Source organism: Aspergillus fijiensis (genome assembly GCF_003184825.1).
Source record: "Aspergillus fijiensis CBS 313.89 unplaced genomic scaffold BO72scaffold_21, whole genome shotgun sequence".
In the NCBI taxonomy this organism is placed as follows: domain Eukaryota; kingdom Fungi; phylum Ascomycota; class Eurotiomycetes; order Eurotiales; family Aspergillaceae; genus Aspergillus; species Aspergillus fijiensis.
The window spans coordinates 189570-214341 of record NW_024468997.1 but is presented as its reverse complement, the minus strand read 5'-3'; the positions used below and the strand labels follow the sequence as shown (position 1 = coordinate 214341).

At 51.3% G+C, this 24772-nt stretch overlaps 8 protein-coding genes across 8 annotated transcripts; 4 read left to right on the top strand and 4 right to left on the bottom strand.

Moving 5' to 3' along the window:
- Positions 1 to 1539: 1539 nt before the first annotated feature.
- Positions 1540 to 3636, bottom strand: BO72DRAFT_377222 (putative protein kinase; the record flags this gene model as incomplete). The annotated part of the gene is made up of 2 exons (XM_040941252.1): positions 1540 to 2087; positions 2145 to 3636. 2 exons carry the CDS (start codon positions 3634 to 3636, stop codon positions 1540 to 1542), a joined length of 2040 nt encoding a protein of 679 aa, XP_040801641.1.
- A 2358-nt stretch (positions 3637 to 5994) lies between these two features.
- Positions 5995 to 7152, top strand: BO72DRAFT_101982 (uncharacterized protein). Its single transcript, XM_040938879.1, has one exon. The coding sequence runs from the start codon at positions 6195 to 6197 to the stop codon at positions 7083 to 7085; it is 891 nt and encodes a 296-aa protein (XP_040801640.1). The 5' UTR covers positions 5995 to 6194; the 3' UTR covers positions 7086 to 7152.
- A 1003-nt stretch (positions 7153 to 8155) lies between these two features.
- Positions 8156 to 9454, bottom strand: BO72DRAFT_101958 (cysteine hydrolase family protein). The gene is made up of 4 exons (XM_040938878.1): positions 9033 to 9454; positions 8689 to 8962; positions 8457 to 8524; positions 8156 to 8397 (listed from the first exon to the last, which is right to left on the bottom strand). The coding sequence occupies exons 1-4, from the start codon at positions 9263 to 9265 to the stop codon at positions 8238 to 8240; spliced, it is 735 nt and encodes a 244-aa protein (XP_040801639.1). The 5' UTR covers positions 9266 to 9454; the 3' UTR covers positions 8156 to 8237.
- A 1985-nt stretch (positions 9455 to 11439) lies between these two features.
- Positions 11440 to 12484, top strand: BO72DRAFT_447780 (uncharacterized protein). Its single transcript, XM_040944634.1, has one exon. The coding sequence runs from the start codon at positions 11665 to 11667 to the stop codon at positions 12172 to 12174; it is 510 nt and encodes a 169-aa protein (XP_040801638.1). The 5' UTR covers positions 11440 to 11664; the 3' UTR covers positions 12175 to 12484.
- A 459-nt stretch (positions 12485 to 12943) lies between these two features.
- BO72DRAFT_447779 (kinase-like protein) lies at positions 12944 to 14037 on the top strand. The gene has a single exon (XM_040944633.1). It carries the CDS (start codon positions 13045 to 13047, stop codon positions 13900 to 13902), a length of 858 nt encoding a protein of 285 aa, XP_040801637.1. The 5' UTR covers positions 12944 to 13044; the 3' UTR covers positions 13903 to 14037.
- A 3119-nt stretch (positions 14038 to 17156) lies between these two features.
- Positions 17157 to 18732, top strand: BO72DRAFT_477224 (phosphotransferase family protein; the record flags this gene model as incomplete). The annotated part of the gene is made up of 2 exons (XM_040947424.1): positions 17157 to 18575; positions 18625 to 18732. The coding sequence occupies 2 exons, from the start codon at positions 17160 to 17162 to the stop codon at positions 18730 to 18732; spliced, it is 1524 nt and encodes a 507-aa protein (XP_040801636.1).
- Positions 18733 to 19144: 412 nt separating this feature from the next.
- Positions 19145 to 20869, bottom strand: BO72DRAFT_101914 (uncharacterized protein). Its single transcript, XM_040938877.1, has 2 exons — positions 20205 to 20869; positions 19145 to 20141 (listed from the first exon to the last, which is right to left on the bottom strand). The coding sequence occupies exons 1-2, from the start codon at positions 20589 to 20591 to the stop codon at positions 19284 to 19286; spliced, it is 1245 nt and encodes a 414-aa protein (XP_040801635.1). The 5' UTR covers positions 20592 to 20869; the 3' UTR covers positions 19145 to 19283.
- Positions 20870 to 23311: 2442 nt separating this feature from the next.
- Positions 23312 to 24659, bottom strand: BO72DRAFT_485833 (protein transporter TIM23). The gene is made up of 2 exons (XM_040947909.1): positions 23858 to 24659; positions 23312 to 23795 (listed from the first exon to the last, which is right to left on the bottom strand). The coding sequence occupies exons 1-2, from the start codon at positions 24449 to 24451 to the stop codon at positions 23772 to 23774; spliced, it is 618 nt and encodes a 205-aa protein (XP_040801634.1). The 5' UTR covers positions 24452 to 24659; the 3' UTR covers positions 23312 to 23771.
- Positions 24660 to 24772: the final 113 nt, after the last annotated feature.

The following is a 24772-nucleotide window of genomic DNA, read 5'->3' as shown; positions in this document are numbered from 1 at the left end:
TGAAGATGAAACCTCCGGGATAGGGAGTTAAGAAAGAGAGAAAAAGGACAGTCAGGGTTCAATATTACATTTCATTGCAGTACGGAGTAGAAGACAAGACAAGCCCAGCCTGGCCCCAGTCTCCGCCAAGCGGGAATTCCAGTTCCAGTTTTTTTCTGTTCTTATTATAATTGCCAGTACCAGAAGGTACACATTCTGATAAGAACTCCACTGCAGGCATGCTCAAACCCTACTAAGACCACCTATGGCAGACTAGCTGTCAATCCGGAAATGGGGCCAGGTCTCCTATTTTGAGACGGACTTTTTGGGGCGGAAGAGAGAGAGAGCCCTTGCTCGTCGGCAGGATGGACACCACGGAGATTCCTCGAGAACCGGCGGGAACCTCGGGAGTAATCGAGTGTCGCATCTTGTGTCAATTGGGAGAGTTATTGTGACGGATGCGGTGTGGTCCCGACGAAACAGAACATGAGTCTACAGCACTGTAGGACTGTAGTGCTGATGATGCGGAGCTGGCGCGTCCTCGGATGCGTACGGCAGGCAGCCAAGGCATCAACTAAGGCAGCCTTCCGCGAGTGCAGTGCTTACCCAGAGGGAAAGCGCTGCGTAATTGGTAGTATGAATGTACTGTACGGAGTATTCATATGGGTGTTCGTTCAATAGGAAAACCATGCTGACTTCAAACCGTCCTGACTCCTGACCCAGTCGATCAGGCTGCTGATCGAAGCGAGACTCTTCATTGGACTGAAATGATCGATTACACTGGTTTGGTCTATCCAGGGGCTGATACTGACTCAGCAATCTCCATGCGATACTTATCTAGTACTCATGTAACTACCGGCCCACCCTGTGCCCGCTAAGCCTAATACGAACGTCTAGACTCCACCGCCCGGGTAATTCTGCCCTGCCAACCATTCCAAACGATTGTCTTGGTGCGTCTGGCCGCTTGCAGGCTCAACATTCTATCGGGATGCTCCAGCTCTAGTCAGCCAGCCAGCCAGCCAGCCAGCCACAAATGCCAATCAACTATCATAAAACAGATGAGACTTTCTGCGAGATGATTTTGGATATATTTAGCTCTCTCAATGGGTGTTCCTCGCTGGATTAACTTCCATGTAGCAGCCTTGGAATGTGCACTCGATGCTGCATCGTGACTGATAACTGCCTCTAGAATGATGTCTCTTCTCATTCTTCCCTGTCTTCCGGGTTGGAAGTGACTCAAAATAAGATCTATCAAACCATTACAATTAGTGGTAATTGAGAACAGAACGCTCGACCAAATTACACTAATACAAGCATGGCCTAACAAGTCTAATGCCTATAGCTTCGTTGTGGCAACTATCTCTCCGTGGAAAAAGAGAGGTCTAGACTGAGGAAAATCACAAAGTCGCGTCGTTAGCGGTTGGGATCGTCTCTCGGAGTCACGCCGTCAAATCATGAGAAATGCAGACACAAAACAGAAATAGAAAAAGAAAGAGGGGGAAAAGTAATGGTTAAAACAGAAAGATAAGAATGGTAACATGCAGATCCAAGAGGCCAGCTCTAGGGCACTTCTTTGTCTCCCCTCTTCAGCCCCCCGGGCACATCAATCGCGTCCTTCACCCATGGCAAGGACGCGATCTCGTCTAGACTCTTCCTCTTGGTGTTGCGTTTCAAGAGTCCCTCCACGCATTCTCGCGCGCCTTCCAGATCGCTGCCCTTGGCAGGATCCCACTCGCCGTCACTGTCCGCATACCGATACCAGGACCACTCCACCCGCGCGATGCGATGGGGGGTCCGTGCGCGCAATTTCGCCGGGTCACCTCGAGTACCCGGCAAGGCGTCGAACGGCAGCCGGTTCTCCATCATCGCATACAGTAACACGCCCAACGCCCACGCGTCTGTTGACCGTCCATCATACGATTGGCCCATCAGGATCTCCGGCGCCGCATAATCCTCGCTGCCACATCGGGTTTGTAGGAGTGGGCTTTCCGGAGGCTCGGGTATCCGTCGGGATAGACCCAGATCGCTAAGGGTCACGATAGCTCGATCGTATGTGCGCCAGTCGCTGATCGTATCCATCGCGGAGACAGGAAGATTGACAAGAACGTCTGCAAGTGAGAAGACAAGTTAGGCCTCGCACTATGTATCAAGTCCGAAATACTCACTCTCTAACTTGATATCACGGTGCACAATGTAGTGCTCGTGTAGGTAGCGAACGGCCGCTACCAATTCGGCAAACATGCGACGAATCACAGGGGGGCTCAAAGGCCGGTTGCTGGAAGAGGCCACATCGAAGAGGTCTCCACCCGGACAATAGTCTAGGACGAGCAGTGCGCGTTTCTCGTCGCTGCCAAACGCTTTCAGCTGGACCAATGAAGGGTGATTGACGGATTTAAGGATCTCCACCTCGCGCTTAAGAGAAACTTCCAAGCGCTCTTCATCCGCGCCTCCCGCCGGTCCATACTCGATAATTTTGACCGCGACCAACTTCTGGGTCGCAAGGTTCAAGTCCTGCAAGCTAGAGCCGTACTGTGTTGGATCGCTATCGCGCGTCTCCACGCGCACGGCCAAACTGACTTGACTGAACGTTCCATGACCAAGCTGACGAAGTTTGCGATATTTCCGGCGCTGCTGAGTGCGCACCGAACGCACCGAGTAAATCTCATCCGCAGTGTCAGGAACAGGTGTAATAACAGGTCCACTGTCGTCTTCATCGAGCCCACTACGGCTGCTGCGTGGCGGACTCGGCGGGCGCACGGTCGGTAATGCAATTCCACGATGTACGGCCAAATATTGCTCCCGATGGAGGTTGTGCGCATTTGAGTCTGTGCTGGTGGAGGTGGAGATTCCCGGTGGCGCGCCGGTTCCCGAGACCACAATAGGTCGTGGTTTGACAGTGACACTTCGGCCCGGGGGGACATATTCGCTCAAACTGCGGTTGCGCGCGTGCTTGGGAGCGGATTCGGCCCGTGGTTTCGTCGGTGACTCAAGCGGCGATTCGTACAATTTGTCCGATAGTGTGTAATGTTTGTTTCGGCTTCGTGGTCGGGGTTCACAAGCGCCGAGCATGTGCGATGAATCGCTTAGTCGCAGGCTCAGATTTGAGCCCTTTCGTGAGACCGTCGAAGGGGTCCGGGAGAGGGATTGGGAATTGCGCCGGGGGTGTTTCCATGGCGACATGCCACTGATGGGCGACGGTAAAGGGGTGATGTCGCCCATTGCTACCAATTGTGCTGACGAGATTATAGAGGCCGGCGACAGTGAGCCTCCACTGTTGGGAGGCGCCGCGAAGAGACCGCGTAAGCTAGGGGTGCGACGGGGCAGACTGCTCGAGGAAAGGCTGTGGTGTACCAGGGTGTCAGCGTCCCTGGGAGGGCTCATTTGACTGAAGATTGGCAGGTCGGTACGGATTTGCAGCGAGGGCAGAGGATGATGAGGGTTGTGCTGGGCAGTCGGGTCATGAAGGCGGTTCGACGGGGGCTGGAAACTATATAGAGGAGGGGAGTCGAGGCTCCCTTTGGCAGGGATTACTGAGGCATTCCGATCGAATTCATCGTTACTCGAGCCGGTTGATTTGCTGGCCTCGTGCGACTCGGATTGAGGCGTCGTTGCAGATCCTGACCTCTCGGTCGGTGGAAAGCAGTCTGAGTAGACCATCGAACGTGTTTAATTGGAGACTTTGGTTTGAGATCTATGGTATTGTTCGAATTGTGGTTCTGAATCAATTGCCCGAGCGGGAGTTTGCGACGGCGCGCAATGGCAGTACTAGAATTGCGGGTAAGGTCGGGGCTGCCCAGAAAAGAAAAATCCCTCGGATCAAGCTTAAGCAAAGCCCGTCGTCGAATTTGGCACTAGAGCTCGGCAGGATACCGCTTAGATAGGACAAAGTCAAGAGAAGGTATTGTAGGTATTGTTCATTTAGGAGACAAAAGGACAATCAAATGAGTAAGAAGAATAGGAAGAATAGAATAGAATAGGAGTGAATGGGATAGGAGGGGGAGAGTGAAGAGAATGAAAGAGAGAGGGGATGGAGGGAAGAGAGAGTAGAGAAAGAAGAGGAGGGGGCTCGGGGGGGGGGACGGGAATAGGAAAGTCTTCTTCTGAGCCTGGCAGGACAAGTGAGAGCAAGAGTATAAGCAAGAAAGAGCAAGCGCAAGCGCAAGCAAGTTAGAGAAGGGCAAGAGGCAGCAAGCAGGAGGAAAAGGAAGAAGCAAGTAAGGTACTAGGTAGGTAAGTAAGCAAGCCAGCCAGCCCCAGCAAGCATGAAAGCAAGCAAGCTGGAAGCAAGCAAGAGCGCGCAAGCAAGCTCTAATAAGAAGCGGAGAATCTCGTTTCAGTCGATGCCCTGATGATGACGCTGCCCTGCAACGGAACGAAAAATCCACGCGGGGGTCAGCTGATAGCACTTGCCTGCTTTGAGCCTAGCTCGCACAAGTCTAGCCTCCACGAGGAAAGACGCTACCCCGCATCAAGTAATACCGTTGGCGGAAGGTCCAGAAGGAGGATCGGATCTTGCCTGTTCAAGTAAAGGAACTCGAAGAGTTCAGAGACAAGTCCGGTGAATTGACCCTATCTATCATTTTTCCTGAGTCAAGGACCCAAGGGCCAGCCACTTAACTTATCTACCTTACTCCGTAGCTCGGTCCGGACTGTTTGCGACGGCCGCGGCACAAAAGATAAGTCGAGCTTACTCCGTCGATAGATCAATAACAAGATCAATAAATCCATTATCTCTCCCTCTCTTTTTCACTATCTGAATGGCGACCCAGCTAGGATCTCACTTTTCTTACAAGGTTCAAGGCTCCAATGTGAAGCATTCACCCCACGACTCCGAAGTCGCCCTCAGCTTTTACCTAACTTGGAAACAATCCAGAATTTCAAGGTTCCTCGTCATGTGCCTTGCATCGCCTAAATCAATTGCGGGAAATGAACCGCTTGAGCTTCCTTTTCCTTACCTAGGTTTTGACAACAGGCCTCTCTAACCGGAAAAGTGTCAATAGCAGATCCCAAAATTGGGGGGGGGGGGGGCGCTATCAAGCCTGCAACGCTGGACGTCCGTTCGAACTATGCGATGAATGGATGTATCGCCGCTTTACCTGTCATTACAGTGGCGATCTGGCAGATCGTGATACCGACGGATAATGCAGAGAAATCTCCGTGAAGACGCACTGTCAATACCGTACAGTGCATTCAGATAAAAAATGCCCTACCTGCACATCGCACTGACATCTCTCTTGTCGCACAATTGGCTGCGGAAGTCTATCGACCTTGCTCTCCTTAATCTGGCCGGTCGCAGCCCGTTTACTTACCGCGGGACCAGCCCAAACTCATTTAACTAGTGGACAGCGATAATACCCTCATTTTATTACTTTCCAGCCCAAGGTCATTTGACGCACTGTGCACATCATCATCGGCGGCCACGCTACCTTAGCGTCGGCACTAAGTTGTAGACTTTGACCAGTGAGAAAGGTGGAAGCAATCGCATCCTCCCTGCTCTGCGTTTCCTTATCCCGTTTCAGAGTCATGGAGCCGATGCTCCTGCAGTGCTGCCAGGCTACGTAAGCCAACAGAAGGGGAAGGCGGTTTCCTGCTCCAGGCTCAACAGGCTTCAACTTCTCGCATCGAAGACTTGAACTGTAGACTTTTTACGGTCGCTTTCTCCTTCAGAGCAATTTTCATAGAGCATCTTCATGGCTCCCAGCTACTTGAGTATGTATACTTTACAGCAAGCCATCTAACCAGGGCACTACTATGGAGTACTACGATGCCAGCGCTTTCAATTAGCAAAACGTGTCAGATGATGAAAACAGCATAAACACATTGACTTCCACAATCACAAGAGAAAAGGTAAAGAAAGAAGAAAGGTTATGCTTCGATGCCTGTATTGTGCTGAGGTACCGCAAACAGAAAAAGTTGATGTAAAGTCAATGCAGAGCAGCGGTGGAGCCTTAAGGACAGTCAGTACCACTCAGAATGAGTCAATATGCGTCACTCTGAGTTACCCCACATCAGTGTAACCAGCTCTACTGTGAAGAATCCTTAGGTACGGTGCAAGACTATGAAAAGTGACCTGGGGTAAGAAGTATATAAACATATCCCAACCATCACTATCAGGCTATCAACCTCCTCAAAGACGTCAAATCCAGCCCAGAGACGCAAAGGCGCGAACTCTTTCTATCAATCCATCCTCATCAACAATCACCATTCCCCGCAAAATGCCACTAACCACCACCACGACGACTACCACAACAACCACCCCCACCAGCCCCCTAATCTTCTACGACATCGCCACACGCCCTCCCGCCGCGAAGAATGCCTGCTCGCCGAACCCCTGGAAGACCCGATTCGCGCTCAACTTCAAGAAGCTGCCGTACCAGACCACCTGGGTGCCGCTGCCGGAGGTGGCCCGCGTGCGGCAAAGCCTGAACGTGCCGGCGTGCCGCCAATTCGCCGACGGCAGCGACTTCTACACGCTCCCGATCCTCCACGACCCCAACACCTCCGCCCTCCTGGGGGACTCCTTCGACATCGCCACCCACCTGCAAACCACCTACCCAACCGCCGGCGACGGCGACCTCTTCCCCGCGCAACCCCTGGACTACACCTTCCCGCTCGACCCGCCGCCCATCGTTCCGCTCTCCGAGTGCAACGCCAAGAACCACCCGGCGCTGGCCGCGTACGCCAGGTTCAACGTGCACGTCGACGCGGCGTTCACGGCGCACGTCCAGCTGACCGTGCAGGGGTTTCCCTTCGACCCGGCCACCGAGGCGGCGGCCAAGGCGGAGTTCGTGCGGCGGGCGGTGCTGGCGGGCGCGCCGGTGTCGAGCTGGGAGGACTTCAAGTGCGAGGGCGAGTATCGCCAGAACTTGATCACCTCGCTCGAAAAGACGCTGGGGGAGTTGGCCAAGTTATTCGGGCAGACACCAGAGGGCGGCCCGTTTGTGTTGGGGCATCGCGCGTGTTATGCGGATTTCTTGGTCGGCGCGTGGTTGCGCATGTTCAGTGTCATGCTGCCCGAGGAGGAGTGGGCGTTGATCAAGGGGTGGCATGGGGGTGTCTTTGGGCGGTTGCATGATGCGTTGGAGGTTTATGCGGTGATGAAATAGGTAACCAGGCTTGGTTTGGATCTGGGATGGGTTGGAGTCTGGGTGTTGTGGTTCCAGGTTGGGGGGTATTACTTACGAACGACCTGTCTAGCATTGTTGTAAACGGGTGGCTGGAGAAGGGCATCTGGGAGATGCTTAGCTAGTGTTAATAAATACGAAAGTGGAATTGATAGTAATGGAATGAAATGACTTCTTGCAAGCATTCGGGAAGAAAGAACCCTCCCTGTATGAGGGCTCAAAAATTAGGGCGGATGATGTCCCGCTACCCTTCGGAGTCCTTATAGTAGGCAGTCAGGGCATGGTAACTTTGCTTGTTGACTCGACTACGGAGTAGTGCAAATGGAGTAGGTGACTAACCATACTTGGATAAAATCATACACCATCGACTGGATCCCTTCGGAGTTTAGACCCTTCCCACAGGGTCATTTCTATCGTGTAGAATGGCGAGAGACGACCCCGAACCTCGAATTGCGCTTTGCGCTAAAGATTGCGCGGACCAGACAGATCCAGAATACAGTCCCAACCGGGCTTATCAGCGATAAGCTTCGGTCGAGGCCTGGGGCGCCAACAACCGTACTGTCCCAGTTACTGTCTACTGTAGGCTGTGCCGGAAGTCAGACCACGATTGATATCATCCTTGCCTTTAGTTAAAGTCTCATATCTTCATAGCCATCGGAAGTCGCGTCATGATGCATTTGTAATATTCAAAAGAGGAAGTCTCACTGTACGCGAGTCAGGATGTCTACGGAGTATCTTGGAATTATTCTGCACGATCTGGTAGCACAGGGCCACTGCCGTGATTTCGGCTATTTATTCCCCTGGTGATGACACTGCATGCATCACGCATTGTGGCTTGCTTTTTTTTCTTTCTTTTTCTCCTTATTCTGATTCTTTTCTTGGTTGAGCTTCCCCCCTTTTCCGGGAAATTACGGAGTACCTTGGACTGCTTTTATTATCACGCCGTCTATGCATATTTCCGAATGTCGTGATGTCTCCTACAAATACCCTGGAGGAGAAGCCTCCGGTCTAGACTCAGATTACTATATGGAATCATCGAGCATCGTCTAAAACCATGTCTGCTCTGTTGTATACAGTGTATGCCACTAGACGCCTAACCCCATTAGCCGTCCGCCGATACAAAATGAGTCGGAACTAGTATACAGCCGGACCCGACCGATTCAACGCGGCGATGGCCTGCTCGATCGTGATGACGTCGATAGGATTGGCGGGCAGGATGCCCTGCAGGATCGTCTGCTGAATCTGGGACGCGTAGGTCGAGGGTGTTTCGATGGTATTGTTCGAAATAACATATCTAGAGAGAAGGCAATCAGTCATCCAGCGTCACCCGACGCAGAACGCAAGCAGACTTACACCTTGTAATTGAGATCAAATAGACGAAGAGCGGTGTTCAACACCACCCCCGACGTGCGAATCCCAGACTAGAAAATCGGACCAACGCGTTAGTTCTACCCGATCGAACCAACAAAACAAAACAGAAAAATCATGGTCGATCCGGCACCACAAGCACTAATGAAGCACTAGCCGGAGCGCTAGAATAGGGAAGGTCCACCCCTCCGATCGATTTCCTTTCGGGGCCACTCACCAGAATCACCGTGTCGATCTTCTGGCTCGCGAGAATCTCCTCTAGCGAGTTGCCTGCACCGGCGTAGTACCGCACCTTCTGCAACACCACGTCCCAGTTATCCAGCGGCCGGAAAGCAGGGTAGATCTGTCCCGCGGGGCTCGACTCGGTGATGTTGCCCAGAAGGGACACGGCCTCTGCAAAAGGGTCGTTGGCGCTGATTTCGGGTCGCTGCGTGTTGGCGAAGTAGATTCGGGTGAAGATGCTCAATGGTGGGGGCGACTGCTGGTGAACGCTGTTGGCTGTCAGCTTCGCCTACACGCTGCACAGTGCTCGAGATAGCCCATGGAAAAAGTGCAACTTACGCGTCAATCCACCGCGCCGTGTTATTGATCCAGCTCGCTCCCGCGGTAGTAGTGTTCACATATGAGACCACAATATCGATCAGATCGAGATTTAACACCGCGTAATGTTCTCCAAACGAGAGTGAGTCCCCGCTGACGGTCGAAGGGATGTCCCATGAGTAGCCGGGACTGGTTGTGGCCGTGAAGGCTCCTGCCGCGAAGAGGGCCAGAGAGGTGAGTGTATGTTTGAGCATGTTTGTTGCGATTGTACGGCGGTCCAAGTGCGATGGGCGGGAGGATTTCAGGTCAACACAGAATAAGTGACCGAATGCGCATCGAGGGGTATTTAGCTGGACAGTTCGCTGGGCTTCTTCTACGCAACATGTTTCCGACTTTCTCCACCTTGCTCACATCATTCAAGACTATGTCCTGACAAGCATTAGCGGGTAATGTTGGTTCCAATCGGGGGAACCACATGGGCTCGAGGCGTTCGTGCGGAGGGGACTAAGCTTCGAAGCGATCCCAATCGATACGAGCTGAAGAATGGAGCAGATGGGCTTGGTCACCGCACTTTCATGATGGGATTCTGGCTCACATAGTCGGTGAGATTGTCGCATTCGCAGAGCTTACGTTTAAGCACGAGTTATCCGTGCCTCGGAGGTCTGTCGCCATTGTGCTGGATGGAATGTGGGAGGGTATTGCAGATCATCGCCGGCGGGTGGGACTGGAAAATGCTTAGCGTTTGTGACCTAGTCCAAGCCAGCCAGCCGGCCGCCTTCGACCGACAGCCTCACACATTGCATGTCTGGATGGAGAAATTGCGCTCGAATAGTTTGACTCAAGTGAGATGGCCATGTGGTCATCCGTGTCTGCATGACGTCTTGTTTTGACACATGCAATGGCCGGCCGGATAAGCCTTATACGTTGCCCTGGAGCACCCGTAAATTTCCAGGGAGCATGGCTCTCGCAGTGCATGACTGCCATTGACAGCTGCTTCGTTGACAGACATACTCCGTGTGATAAGAGCAGTTTTTCTTGAAGAAAATTGGCCAAGCTTTTGTCGCTGAATGGGTATACTGTCGTCGAGATGGTATGCTGTGTGCATGTCATTTAGTCCTGCCTTTACCATTGGAGACTTTATGCTCCCCTGTGGTGAAAAGCTTGAATAAATTGCTGGGTTCCTTTGTTATGTGTAGCAGGGAAGTGGCTTGAGTGAACGATACCAGCAATTCGATGCAGCAGAAACCATACAGGATTTTATTGCTATTCTAGACAATCAATTACTAAGGTAGACGTTGATACACTCCAGATAACTCGACTAACGCAAACAATGTGTCCCGTCCCATAAGTGTCGGACCATGGAAAGATGCATCCATGCTGCATCGGTCTGAATAAACTTTACCCGGCCTCTCCACCTGGGCCTTGGATCGACCTTTCATCGACCCCGTCTTCAATCCTTAACCGCCAGACCCGCTCTCATCTCTCACACCACACCACTATTCGAAGACAGATCAACGAATCTATTTAAAGCCAGACAAAGTCTCAACTTCATGGTGGCTATGTCCCGTCGATATCAATAGCCAAAGGCAACACCGGGCTATGCCAGGCTATACCTCTTGGCAGATGCTAAGCGAAGGCCATGTCCGGGTCTGTCGCCTCACCCGACAACCACAGATCCTAGACTAGGGGATCTGGGAAAAGTCATATCCTCGATATCTTGGCAAGGAAGAAAAGCTTTGATGCCAAGAAGCCCGGCTCGCTATTCCTTCCTGTTTGTGAGGTGGCTTCTGCTGCTAAACAGGCCGTAACCTGTCGGAGTAGTGTGCCATGCATGGCGGATTCTTCCGACGGATCATGAGCGTCAATGGCACATTCTCGTTGATCGAGGAGAGCGTGTTTGTCGACAGATTGCTTCGACACCGTTCCTGAATTTCAGGCTGCAGACCCTACGGCGTAGATCAAGACGCTGGCGCCTTCGAAGCCGTGTACATGTTCCTGAATGAGGCTACGCCTGACCGGTAGCCATATGCCCTGTCCCTGCATGCTCAACTAGCTATTGAATACGGACAAGATAATTGTCAATGCTCATCGATCGAAGCAAACGACGCGTCATCTGAAACCTGCCTATCTGATAATACTTGTATGGTTGCCCCAAGGACATGAAGTAGCTCCGGCACAGCCATCAGACAACCTATAGTCCTCGACTAAAAAACCAGCCAACTGCATTGAGACGGGATCGGCTGGAATCGCCGACCCATAATTAGCAGAAATGGATACACCCTGGCGGCCACTGGTCCAAGGGACCAGGCAGCGGGTCTCCCAGTGGAGTGTAGGCAGGCATGTGTGTCCATCAGGGGGCCAGTCGTAGCGGTCAGCCCCCTCCCTGCCAGTAATCTTCCGCTTAGCCATCAATCCATGGCTAAGGACTCTCCAGCAGTCCCTGGTCTGGAATCCAGGCAGCTGCACAGAGCCCTCTCTTCCTTATAAGTACCCTGCGTAAACCTGAATAACCCTGACCAGACCACTCCACAATCGTTCAACCAACTGATTCATTCAATTCACACATTCGTTCATTCTATACCTACCTATCTTAGAGTCCAATCATCATTCCACAAGACAACAATCGAGACTCCCATTCTTTCATTCGAGAAAAATGTCCCTCACAACCACCGCCACCACGACCGCGGCCTCCGCCACCTCGACCTGCCACCAGCAGCTCTACGAGATCCCCATCAAGGACGCCGCCTGCGCCATGCCCAGCACCGGCAACAACTCCGCCATCATGAGCAGCTGCTGCGGCGCCGCCGACGTCGTCTCCTACAGCAGCTGCGACTACTACTGTCTCGCCCAGGGCCAGACCGTCCACACCCTGGCCGAGTGCCTCATTAAGGCCTCCGAGGCCGGCGAGGTCTGGTGCAACACCGGCGCCAATGCGACCGCCACGGGCACCGTCCCCGCCACTGGGGCCGGTACCATCGTGGCGACGGCGTCGGCGACGTCGTCTTCCTCCACCAAGAAGGGCAAGAGCTCCGGAACCGCGACGGGGTCGAGTGCGTCGAGCAGCTCGACTAGTGGGGGGAATGTGGCTGTTGGTGTGAGTAAGAAGGCTGTGGGCGTGATTGCGCTGTTGGTTGCTGGGGTTGTTGGGGGTGGATTGTTGTAAGGGGAGAGTGGCTTGGGTAGATGGGTGGTGTATTTTTTGGAGATGGGGGAGGGGTTGATTTGATGATGAGGATGGGGTGGAGGATACCAGGCAGATTGGGAATGATGGTATTGTCTTTTGTGTTGTTGTATTGTATACTGTTATAGCCGGATGGTGCGTGATCAATCAATGGGTCGAGAGCTTGTTAGTGTACAGCTTGTTGGTTGCTCATTGCAGCTCTGACTTCCTTGATATTTCTTTCAAGATTGTGAACTATTTACCTTCATCTTCTTGCACATGCATTAAATAATGGCAGTTGCAAACAGCCAACTCATGGCGCGAGACCCTGTTGCAGGTAGGAGAAAATTAGGCCATCTGCCGATAACCTATCCGCTGCTAGCAAGGGACCTGTTCAATGCTGCCTTCGGCTCATGCTGGACGCGGGAAGGTGCTGTAAGAGTGACCACTGCAGCGGCGACAAGCAAATGGCCCTATAATAGACCTCATCGATGAAGAACAGGTGAATGCGAATGTCTGAAGGCGTCACCTAAATCCCTCTACAATTGGTATAGAGGTGAGCCATCTATGATATATTATTTGGCTTCAACAGGTCATATGTCGTCATGAATGACATTCAACGACCTTGAGTAGTAGAAGTCCGTCCCGAGTCTAGTATTATTATTCCTTCTCAATACGGTGGGGATACAGGTGGAATCACGTGCAGGAGGTCGAGGACATCCAGCACGAGTAAGAGCGAATTTGCATCAGTATTCACCAATTACTTTCTCAGAGAACGTCTACTTTGAGACAACACACTATATGTTCCAGCTATCATAAGCCCCTTACTAAGTACATTAAACTCATTCAGCGGTTCCCCTCTGGCGATTCGCAATGCCGTCAACTCAAAAGGGGCCTCCCTCCTCGCCGTCCGCCGCTCCCTTCGGCGCATCCAGTCAAGTCAACTCTAACCTTTTCAATCGGTGCTTGACACGTCTAGCGATCAAGATCATCAAAAGGTTTCGAACCCAAGAAGGGAATGTCCTCATGCTGACGGGTGGGATATGCATTAAGTATAGTCGCCGCGTGCAGTTGGCCGAAGCGTCAACACTGCGATTCATCTCGCAAAATACATCCATCCCGGTTCCAAAGATCTTCTGTGCATTCACACGTTCTGGAGTGACGTACATTGTGATGGAAAGGATCAAAGGAGATATCATTGGCAACGGCTGGGTAAGACGAAGTGAGGAACCAAAAGCCAAGCTTCTCTCAGCTCTAGCAAGAATGATCCGCGAGATGCGGGATCTCCGGCCCCCCGAAGGCATGGGGGTTGCTTCAGTGGATGGTGGATCGTTACATGACTGCCGTATACCAGGCCCTTCTTTGGATTTCGGGCCCTTTGCCACAATTCAGGACTTTCATCGTCATTTACGCATGGGATTGGAGTTTAGTCCTAGACTTCACGTTGATGCCCAGGAACTCATCAAACAACAACAAAGCAAATCTTGGCCGTTGGCCTTTACTCATGGTGACCTCAGCAGCCTTAATATTCTTGTTCGCGAAGACGATATCGTCGGAATCATTGACTGGGAGACTGCTGGTTGGTACCCGTCATATTGGGAATACACTTCTGCCTACCAGGTCAACCCCCAGAACTCCTTCTGGGTCCATGAGATTGACAAGTTTCTGGAGGCAATGCCTGAAGAACTGGCTATGGAACGACTCCGTCAGAAATGGTTTGGAGACGTCTGAAGTCATCTTGGACCGTGCGTTATGCAATGATCTCCTTCCCCTCCATCAAACGTAGAAACAATTGAGCGCTTCGGGAGACTATTTGCTGTAATTGTCTTGGAGGGAGGGCGCTGATTTCGGCCTCCTAAAGTGTGTACCTGATGTACTTTTAGTTGGCGATAAATCGTGTAGTAGGTCGAGTACAATCTCCCTTCCCGGCGGATACTATATCCGTCTACGGAATGTCTACGGAATTTAATTTTAACCACGAACTCGGTTGAATTCGAACCTATGATTTATCAATTCATACGCGAATCATAAGTGCTGGTTAAGTCATCCAAGACGAGGTAGGTCTGTAGAGATTGTATCTCACCCGTTTGCTTGAACCTTTTCCTCTCACCGCCTGTCCCGCCGTGGTAGGTCTCATTGTTTCCTCCTGCGGTTCAAGTCATCCCTTCACCTATACACCCTTCGAGGACAGCTCCCTCTATGGCATTTAAAGCTCCGCTGTTATGATGGAAATCGGCGACTCGGGACTTCAATTGACTGCTAGCATCTTGGAACCAGCAAAGGAATATTTTAAGCGCAAATCCATTCGATGACAGTGATGAATCAAGTAATGACAGCGACGTGACTTGGTCCCCAGGTGACGGGGTCTGCCCGACAGCAGCACATTTCAACCATTGCTGCCAGTCAAAGATCGACGACTGGCAGAACGCCGCATCTACACGCCTAGAAGGCACAGAGTCTTTCCATTACTACATAACAGCTTTCTTAGACCTCCTCAAAGATGTCCCCTCGTTCTATGCCTGTCCCCCAGGGGCTGTCCAACTGTCAGGAAGAGCAAAATCTTTCCTTGTTCTGAAGTCTTCTCTGCAAGTGAGAAACGACAGAAGACTCGAACTGCGAGCAAGATCACAAGTTCATCGATTATCTCCAGTGCTTCGGAAGCCCCGCACCTGTATTTTACAGGACGAAAGCTGAGACCCAACCAGAAGTATCTATTCCTACTTGTGCCAGGCCTCTTCGCTCTGGATTCCTTACAAGCATTGTTCTGGCCTGGTCATACATCATCTCCTGCCGTTGGGTGGAGATATTACAACGGGCAGGCGAGAAAAGCCAAATCCTGCATGATCAAGGCATGCAGATCGAAGAATCCTTTTGGGACATCGTCACGCAGGACTGATGGAAGGCCCGAGTTGAAAATCAGAAAGGCGCTTTGGATGTTTAGAAGAGAAGGGACCTCACGCAAGCGGTATATTCACCGTGTAAATCGTGGCTTTCATCGGCTCTAATAAGCCTTCTAGACGTGATTGGAAACTCGCTATACCAAATTCTTTCTTCGCATTCAGCACTCTTCTAGACTTCTGCGCATCAAACGGCCTGGAAGGAGAGTTTCTCACCGGGTTTGCTTGTGTTTTAATTTCAACCTCACGGCACGCGCCTCCCCCTAAACTCGCTCCTCCTACAATGATTCCGGCAGTCCCTATGCACTCTCCGCCAAGTGCAAAAGGTACGATGCTCTTTGAATTGTTTAAATCTGTCGAGAGTTGTATCTCTCTGAGCTCAACACAGGATGCTCTGGATTCATTGCTCTGCAGCGCCTTTTTCGACCCATGTGTTCCATGTAATTTGTTTGGGGCCGCATCTTTGGGAGTGAGAAAAGCTCTCTCCACAATGGAGGAAATCGATAATCGACAGTTACTCTCTGCAATCACCAACAAGAAACCTCAATTGAGTCTTCTATAGGCTGCTGCAGTGTGCAACGGCCCGGCAACCTCGTTCCTGAATTTGAGTCTTCACAGTCTCCCGCCTATATGTCTAGTTGCCGCCTTCTGGACCAATACAATCCAATCCTTGCTTCAGATAGCGTACAGTGTACGTGACTCAGAAGAAACCATTATAGCCAGAGCGAATGAGTTTCGGACTTCCTACTTCTGCCGGCCCGATTTGTTCGTGCCATGGTCGCCCGCACCTCCTTTCAGTACAACGCCGGTTCATAATCTCAGCCTGGAAGTAAGGGCGCACCTTGAACACATGCACGTGCCTCTTTCTTGGAGAAACCATTGGTTATTAGACTCGGGAGAAAGAATTCCGGCAGGCTCGCAGCATGACCTTGAGGTTGTGAAGGCTGACGGTCTCTGTCATTCTTGTCCTGCGGGTCAAAGCAATGAGTGAGTGCAACGACTGATTAAATACTATTGATATTCTACTGACCATTAAGCACGCCTCATCCTGAACGGTATACTGCTGATGAGCAATCGGGGTTTGCAACATCGCGCTTATTTAACTGGCATAGAGGCTACGACGACGGCATTTGGCTCGATGAAGGTAAAGCGAACATCGAAAGCGTTCGTCGACTTCAGATGCATCCATGGATTATTGACCAGTTCGATTATCGAGGCGATGAGCCAATTGAGGAGCCTAGACACCGTGGGGTCTCTGCTGAGCGTATCCTGCGGTGGAACCAGGAGATTCAAGAATATCGGCGAGCCGGTAATGGCATACCATGAATGGTTCGTTGTCTACGCATCTACCACCACCTTTTGAGGACTCATGTTCTCGCATGAAGAGAAATAGTAGTCGATATAGCAAATGTAGAGGCCTCCATGCAGGTGACAAGAAAAATTTGGACACTGTGCTCGAAGTCCCAGTGTTGGGATGGCTCAAGTATTCATCGAGGCTGAGTCAGTTGCCGCAGTGCACTTGCATGCTACCTTTATAACCTTTATAAGAGGCGCATCACTTACAACACATCAACCAATCTCGGTTGCAGGGCGGCATGGCGGAGCCCAGGTTATATTCCATGTCCAAAGTGGGGTAGCTGCATGATAAATACCCAGAGGCGACTCGCATTTCCTGTCCCCTCCTACTCTCCAAAACCATCGGACAACAGAGGCGCCAAGTTCTCCACCTCTCCCTCAGTCAGATCACTTCTCACTTCTCGAACCATCTCAACCTGACTTGTGAAAGCGGGCAATTCCATACTGTGGTGTGAAGGCAGATTAAAACATCGAGCAGCTTTCATTGATACCTTACCACAATGACATCCAATCTACAGAACGACGAACAGACAGAGCATGGGGCAACACTACGGAGTCTCGAAGGAGTGGACAGCAAACCAAAAATCATTAGACCTGAGGGATCAGGTGACGAATGCAAGGCACGGCCCGGGATATGTCAAAATCCGGGGCAACTAGCCTCCTGCCAATTGGACGCGACTGCTCCTATTGGAAACTTCTTGAATTCTCGTAGTGGTTAAGTTTGACTGAGACATCATGGACTTCGACGATATCAAACTCGCCGCTCTCGACAATCGGAGACATGAATGGATCAAACTGGCTTCCAAATCAGGGGCCGGAATCTGCCAACTCGCGAATCGCTATCGACAACGGGATGACTGTATGCTACGTTCCATGCATTGCGGGTCTTTCAACTTCAGCTTCCGACTTAACTGGGACGATCAGGATGAGGACTGGTTGATTCGATTCCCACTCCCTGGGAAATCCATGTTTCTGGATGAGAAGGTTCGTGGGGAGGCGTTCGTGATGAAATACATCGCGAGAGAGACCACGATTCCTGTGCCGCGCGTCATCACTTATGGCACGAGCGACGAGAATCCAACTGGCCTGGGTCCTTTTATTATGATGACCTGGATCGACGGCAAGAAGATGTCGGACATACTAAGACAAGACGATCTCTCCGACAAGCATGACGTTCTGGATCCCGCTATCGACCCAGAGACGCTCAAGATCCTGTATGGAGAAATGGCAGAGGTACTGCTGCAGCTCTGGGGACTCGACTTCAGTAAGATCGGCAGCATCAGTGAAGACAACCTGGGGAAGACGATTGTTGATGGGCGACCCCTGACTAGGGAGCTGAACGAGTTGATGCGGACAAGTGGATTGAAGGACTGCACACCACAAAGAACCTTCCATACATCTATCGACTACATCGCTTCACTCTTGGAATTGCAGTCAACTCACCTCGAACAACAGCGCAATAGTGTGTACGACTCCCAAGACTGCAGGGAGAAATATGCCTGCCGACAGTTGATGAAGGCCATCGCTCTGAACTTTATCCCCGAGGACGGCTGCGGCCCCTTCAAGCTGTTTTGCGATGATCTCTGCCCTGGCAATGTCCTCGTAGACGACTCACTGCGGATTGTGGGCGTCTTGGACTGGGAATTCACCTACGCGGCGCCTTCTCAATTCGCAGCCAGCATTCCATCGTGGTTACTCTTGCGCCGGCCTCATTCGCTAGTCAACGAAGACGGACCCGATGCCTTCTTGGAATCCTTTCTCCCGAAAGCGAACATATTCTTGGAAGCACTGGAAGAGCGAGAACGGACTCAGGGCTTGATTGAATCAGAAGACCGCCTGTCAGGTCGAATGCGCCGGTCGCTCGAAGACAGATCTGCGTGGTTCACGTTGGCATTGCACATGGGAGCCTCTGTTGATCTCATATATTGGGATCTACTCGATGAATATTGCTGGGGCCCGAGATCAAGCATCGCCCACAGGGTTCATGATGTAACCACATCGCCAGAGATGCACATGCGACGGGAGGAGTTTGTGCACGAGAAAATCCGGCAGCTTTGGGAATACCACAAGGAGCTTGGGAGGAATGATGAGGTGGAATATGAGCCAGAGCTACCTCTCGAGCCGGCCATTGAGAGTGGCCATGCGCCACAGGTACGCCGTCTACCCTTTTCTAATGTGACGAGTGGACTGATCGTTATAGTCTCCGCAAGCAAATAGTATCGCAAACAGAGGGTTTCTGGAGGGAGCTCTTGCCGGATTGACTGTTGGGTTGGGCTTTACGATTTGTGTCAAGTGGTATCGGTCGTAGCTATATACCGAGAGACTCGCCAGATTGAACAAGCATCGCAACGCGGATGTGGCATCGTCATTGTTCAGCCGCGATGTGGTCCGATGGGTAACTTTCATAGAAGCTTCCATAGCCACCGAGCTTGTGGTCATGCATGCTCCAATAGGCTGTGCGTATTGGATATACAGATACGCTCCACCAACCTGCTGCCCTCCGCCCCGTCATAGCAGCCGGCAACGCGGTCATAAACACCGAGGCTCGACAGCCGCCTGGGTACGGTCCCCAGTTCCCCATGGAATAATCCCGAGCACATGAAAGTCCTCATCTACAATGGTCTTGCTGGATCTAGGTTCAAGGAAGTGACGATGTATGAGCAGGTGTCTGCGGGTACATACACCGCTGGCTTGAACAAAAATAAAAAGCCTATGGGCTTGTGGGTAGCATGATGCGAATTATGTCGATTACTCGCTGCTCAAGTTGTTGGATACGCAGGAAGATTTTGTTCATTGTTGATTCTTAATACATTTTCATCATGAGCGCTGTTGGATCAAGCCTGTGTTTGGGTCGTTCTATCATCCGAACAACCGTTCGCGCCAACCCTTCTTCCAAGACCCTCCGAACCGATGGTTCAGACAAGCATGTGGACTGTTGAAACCCTCGGCCTTGCTGTGTCGCTGCCCGTTCCCCCACACACTGATCGGCACCACGCAAAGCCCTCCCATAGGCGTCTCGGGGATGGCCTCGCTGGCATCAACGCACAGAGGCTCATGAAGATCATGGAAGGGCGCCCAGGTGACTCTTCTCTCCATCTTGCCAGCAGAGGCTACCAAATCGCCGGTATTCTGATCCATGCCCACAGACTTCTGGACCAACGGATGGGAGCCGGGGAGCGATGAGGAGAGGGCGTCGAGAATCGCGTCTGTGAGAACATCCGGGCCCGTGATCCCCAGAATGGCGTTCTTGTCATAGCTGAATCTGTTAAGAAGTCCACTGTGCTGGCGGTAGTATTGCCGGGTGTGCGACAAGCATCGAACGATGATCTCTCGGAGCAGAGGGCTGAATCGGCGCGGGGCGTACATCGTATACTGGATCAGTCCGTAGCTTCGAGTCCAGCGCCAATAGCGCATGGTTTGCGGGGAGGCATAGGGCTCGTCCAGTTCAACTCCTACCACAAGCGACACGTTGACTGAGTTTATTGAGGCATCCCTTGAAGGTTTGGGTATCGATTGTAGAGCTGGACATTCGCTGATGGCTCGCGCTGGGTAGATGTCCATGTCGGCATAGAAGCCCCCGTAATAATAGAGGAGAAGGTAGCGGAGAAGGTCGGCTCGGAGGACGTGATAGGGATACGACTCGTAGATCTGGGCAATTTCGGGGACAGCGGAGAACTTTTCAGCGACAAATTTGGATGCCTTCGCATCGCTCATCAACTGAGAGGCATAACTTTAGCTGGATACAATACATATGAACGTGAGGCTTGACGGAGTACTTACAGTGTACCCCCAGCCAGGATTTCTCTCCTGAAGATAAGCCGAATCCGGTCCTCGTTGGCTTTCGTCCTTGGCTATCTGCCATATCCTGTCTTCCGCCACAATGTTTCCTCCCTCCTGATCTAGCACCGTGTGTTCTAGCTCCTGCAGAGCGTTGGCGAGCTGTCTCTCATACTCCAGGTCCGGATTGCGTCGAAAGGGTGAAACATATAGGAATCGACTCCCATTTTCGCCTCGACCGTGATCCCTGACCACCTGTTGGTTCGCATAGAGGTCAAGACCAGGAAGGCGAGAACAAAGGAGCCAGGCCGCAATGACTAAGGCGAGGAACGTCAATCGGCGCGAAGACACATATGTGAAGAGCAAACTTGTAAGTCTTATAAGACCCATCGTGGTGAGATGGGGAAACCCTTCGAGCGACTGCCATGGCTGGTCTTATAACAGGGGTTTCCAGTTCATGGTCCAGCAAATGAAGGATTGGGACGGGGTCAAGCGCCATCCGGCACCAGGAGTACTGCGAGGATGGATCAGGGTCCAAGGTGCGGAGTAGTGGCCTCATAGCCTCACAGGCTCCACGGCCAAGGGCGGCCCACTTAGGGCATCTTGAATGCTGGCGATCGACCAACGCTGGGGGAATGTACGTTACACTGACAGCCTTGGTTGATATTGATCGATTGAGAAGCCTAAAGTCTCTAGATGTAGGCAATGGCCGGTTGAAACATCTACCTCCATATGGCTTGCACATTCAGTAATGAGGCGTCCATGTCCATCGGATCATGATGTGACTGTCACCACAGCCAGGCGCCCGCAGTTCGTTATGGCTTGAAAGCCTGTCCATGGCCTTATTGTCAGGCAACCCTATTCTTCTTGAAAATGGACCTTCGCCATGTCCAAACAAACCAGATGCCTGTTCTGCAATTTCCAGGGAGGAACTGGACTGGTTCTTCGTATCAGTTCTTTATCCACCATACCAAATATAGGCACAAGTGGCACACAACAGCTTGGCATAGAGTTTTCACTGGAGGCTTGGCTAAGACATACCTCGAATTGATCACCAGAAGAAGCAATTGGTGATTCCTTCAACCAAGTCTGTTACGGAAGCGCCAATTGCTGCCTGTTGACACGAGCAGCGGAGAAAACAGGCCGAAACACAGCCATCGTGGACCCTGACTTCGGCTTCCGGGGGCAGCCTGTGGAGTTTCCCAAAAGAGTAACTCCTCTCAAGCCCCCATGCCAAGCCTTGGACGTTTATCAGATCGAACCAGGTACACGCTGTACCGTCAGGACCTACCATTCCCTATTTAAAATGTCAAGCTCCTGCTAAATCAACCTAGATTATTTACAGTCACATCGAACAGATTATGCCTGTGTTCATTTGCTTCTGTTCTGGGGCGATGTTGTCAGCTTTACTACTGACGACTGGGACAGCCGAACGGACGCTTCCGCGGCTAGCAAACGCCACCGTGCGGCACGCATAGTATAGCTCGCCTTACTATATGTGTATTATGAACATGAGGCCTATACTTTGCAGACTACTATAATCCAGCGCTGGAGACTTTTGCTTCGATTTTCTCAATTGAATCCAGGTATAGACATAAGGAAGGGAGGTTCCACCCGAGAGTCGCACTGACCCAAAAAGCAAGTCTGCGCAGCCGATGAAAGGTCAGTCCGAGTTGGTCTCATATACCCACTAGCATGGGTGAATCCTACATGGTGAATCATACTTCTAGATGCTGTCTAGGATTGTGAGTTCTGGTCTAGCAGCTATAAGTCCAGCGAGTGCAAGTCATGGAGACAAAAAGGAAAATTTTGTATTGGGTTAAATATATAACTTGTGTGAATGAACTGCCGAGGCTCAGTAGCGTGTCCATTTCGCATGCCTCCACCTCGACACTATAACCTTCTGTTCTTCTTTACTTATCCTTGTCTCTTATCCACACGTCCTCAAATATCCAGTCCAAGCCCATCTTCTCCCTCTAACAGTTTTCTTCCCATCTCTTAGTCTCTAACATCTGGGCAGGTCATATCGCTCTCAACAAACTAAATAAGGCTATGCTTGAGTAGGCTGAGTTGTGACTTGAAAGAGGCACGCTTCTTCAAGGTCTGTACATCTGGCCTTGACATAAAAGACTTTAGCGTCTTGGACTCGAGGTTGACAAAAGTCACTTTTGAAGTACAAGAAGTTGTTATTCAAGTCGGCCGTCTAGAAGTGATACGGCGTCGCTACATAACAACCTTTATACTTGATAACAATATAGTGTTGATAACAAGATGTATTCATCTATAGAAGCGCTCTGAGCAGAAGCATTCGGAATCAGTCCTATACTGATAGTAATGTTAGGTATCTTTCTTGTGGGGGCAAGAAGCCTATTTCGAGATGCAAGTATACATATCAGCAACGCTAGCTTTAGAAGCACATCGAAGGTAGTGTTGATATATACTCAAGTTATTATATCTTCAATTTATCTTTCAAGAGGTCATAGGTAGGACTACAATAGCTCTAATAGATAGTTCAGCTCTAAGGGTGGTGTAGATCACAGAAGGATGTATCAAAGCACAGAAAAGCTACAGTGGTCGAGGTATCGTAAACAATTAGAAGCTCAACCTCGCTGTCATCACCGGACTTTAAGCCACAATGTCCAAGTGACGAAGAGCCGCAGTTTGAGATACGAAGAAATACCAGCACAAGCCATAAATCTCCCCGTTTTGAGTTCCAAGATGACGTGCAATTGGTGTAGATATCATCTCTTGAATGGTCTCGGCATTGGAATCCACTCTGGTATGCGCAGGGTGAAGGCATGTCAAGATTCTGCTCAAGTCTCTGAGATCTTAGAAGCGGTGACAATGACTGTAGCGTGTCACAGGCGATTGTGGTTTGAAGCACAAGTTAATTTGAGGCTGTTGGTTCCCACGCCTGCTTTCCGTCATGTAGCCTGAGGCATCCGTCGACAGGACGAGCTCGGATATGCCGCAGTCCGGTAGTGCAGGCAAACTACAAGTATCCCAATGCAATGCTCGGTTTGCACCTCATGCGACCCTAGAGCGTAGCGACTGTCACTGCTATGCGACTCCCCAAAAAGACAATCCTACTTCCAACTTGAACTCGTAAGCGCAAACCTGATCTGAAGTCGCTATTAGTCCCATGCTTTTTATTGTGTGAACTAACATTAAGGTTGCTTGAGATGACGAAAATGAAACCTGCAACAGTTTCGCCCGCAAGAACCACAAACCCAGAAGTCCGTTATATGTACAGAGAGTTAACGAAACAAAAATCCATTTCCATGCCGGTCCAAAACCATGGAGAATGCGAATAAGATGCTTTGTGCGCCAGAGGGAAGAGATCTGTAAGACGAGAGAATTGGGGGCGAAGGAAAAAGAAAAGAAAAGAAAAGAAAAGAAACCGTTCTAATACAACGTGAACATGTCGAAGTGAAGCAACAAATCAACCTCTCCCGCTTTGGTGAAACAGGCCATACACATCATATGGGTTCTCGAACGCATGATCGGATCAAGGTCGTCGTCTCGAGTTCGAGTGCTAAAATACAACTGAATCGACTGATTTAGAGACATTTACAGGAATGCCTTGCGCGCCACCTATGAGAGAAACCGTTAGCGATTGTGAGCAAAACTGCGAAACTAGGACGATTGACACGTACAGCCCAAGATCCCGCGATACCCGCGACGATGCCGCCGGAGATCAGCATGGGCTTCAGGCCCCGGGTACTCTTGAAGACCATTCCACTCAGAGCACCAGCGACAATGCTGTTGGCCGCGTCGTGCTTGCCACGTGCGTATCCCAGACCTGAGTTGAAGCCGTTGTATACCATGGCCACCACACCGGCGGAGTTACCGAGGAAGGGACCTCTTCTCGTGATCGAGTTCAGGACACCGTTGAGGCGGATCTTCGGGGGTGCCGATACCGGCGTCTTCTTGAGGCCCTCAGCCAAACCCCATGCACCTCCGATTGTCAATCCAGCAAGATAAGTAGTTCCGGTTCCGTAACAGAGATCGTCCGACCATCCGCGGGAGGGCAGCACCGAACGGTCACCGGGGAGCTGGTCGAGGGCGGAGTCTTCGAGGGAGATGTAGTCGAGGGTATCTTGGTTCAAGCCAGCAAGGGGATGAAGCTGAGTAGGATCGGGAATGGCGATTTCGGAGAGGAAAGAAGTGGCATCTTGCGCGCTGGTAGGATCGAAGGCGCCGGGACCCTTGTCCTGTTTGCGACCACTGAGCGAATCCCAGATAGACATGTTTGGGGAGGGATGGGATATATTATAAAGAATACAGAGAATGAAGTAAAGAAGGAGGAAAGAGGAAGGAAAAGGAAACGGGGATCTGTGGCCAGCAGGCGCTTTGCTGAGTAGGGGGAGGTCTTGTCGCGAGGAAGAGGAAGAACTTGGACTGAGCTTCTGACAGTTCAAATGGAACTTGCGGGTTTGTCAAGGTCTCTTCTCGGAGAACAAAAACTTCAGCCCCGTGACTCGGCGTGACGGAATTCTGCTAACCAACCTTTCAACCGCCTTCCACCGCCTTCCTCCGGCGATGCGCGGCGGCAAAAGGAATATGGTTCT

Excerpts from the sequence above, each read along its gene's own strand:
- BO72DRAFT_101982 (XM_040938879.1), top strand. The coding sequence starts at position 6,195 with ATGCCACTAACCACCACCACGACGACTACCACAACAACCACCCCCACC.
- BO72DRAFT_101958 (XM_040938878.1), bottom strand. The coding sequence starts at position 9,265 with ATGCTCAAACATACACTCACCTCTCTGGCCCTCTTCGCGGCAGGAGCC. Across the intron at positions 8,963-9,032 it reads ACGGCGCGGTGGATTGACGC|CGTTCACCAGCAGTCGCCCC; the intron begins GTAAGTTGCACT and ends GACAGCCAACAG. Across the intron at positions 8,525-8,688 it reads AGATCGACACGGTGATTCTG|TCTGGGATTCGCACGTCGGG; the intron begins GTGAGTGGCCCC and ends CCGATTTTCTAG.
- BO72DRAFT_447780 (XM_040944634.1), top strand. The coding sequence starts at position 11,665 with ATGTCCCTCACAACCACCGCCACCACGACCGCGGCCTCCGCCACCTCG.
- BO72DRAFT_447779 (XM_040944633.1), top strand. The coding sequence starts at position 13,045 with ATGCCGTCAACTCAAAAGGGGCCTCCCTCCTCGCCGTCCGCCGCTCCC.
- BO72DRAFT_101914 (XM_040938877.1), bottom strand. The coding sequence starts at position 20,591 with ATGGGTCTTATAAGACTTACAAGTTTGCTCTTCACATATGTGTCTTCG. Across the intron at positions 20,142-20,204 it reads ATCCTGGCTGGGGGTACACT|TTGATGAGCGATGCGAAGGC; the intron begins GTAAGTACTCCG and ends TATGCCTCTCAG.
- BO72DRAFT_485833 (XM_040947909.1), bottom strand. The coding sequence starts at position 24,451 with ATGTCTATCTGGGATTCGCTCAGTGGTCGCAAACAGGACAAGGGTCCC. Across the intron at positions 23,796-23,857 it reads GTATCGCGGGATCTTGGGCT|GTGGCGCGCAAGGCATTCCT; the intron begins GTACGTGTCAAT and ends TTTCTCTCATAG.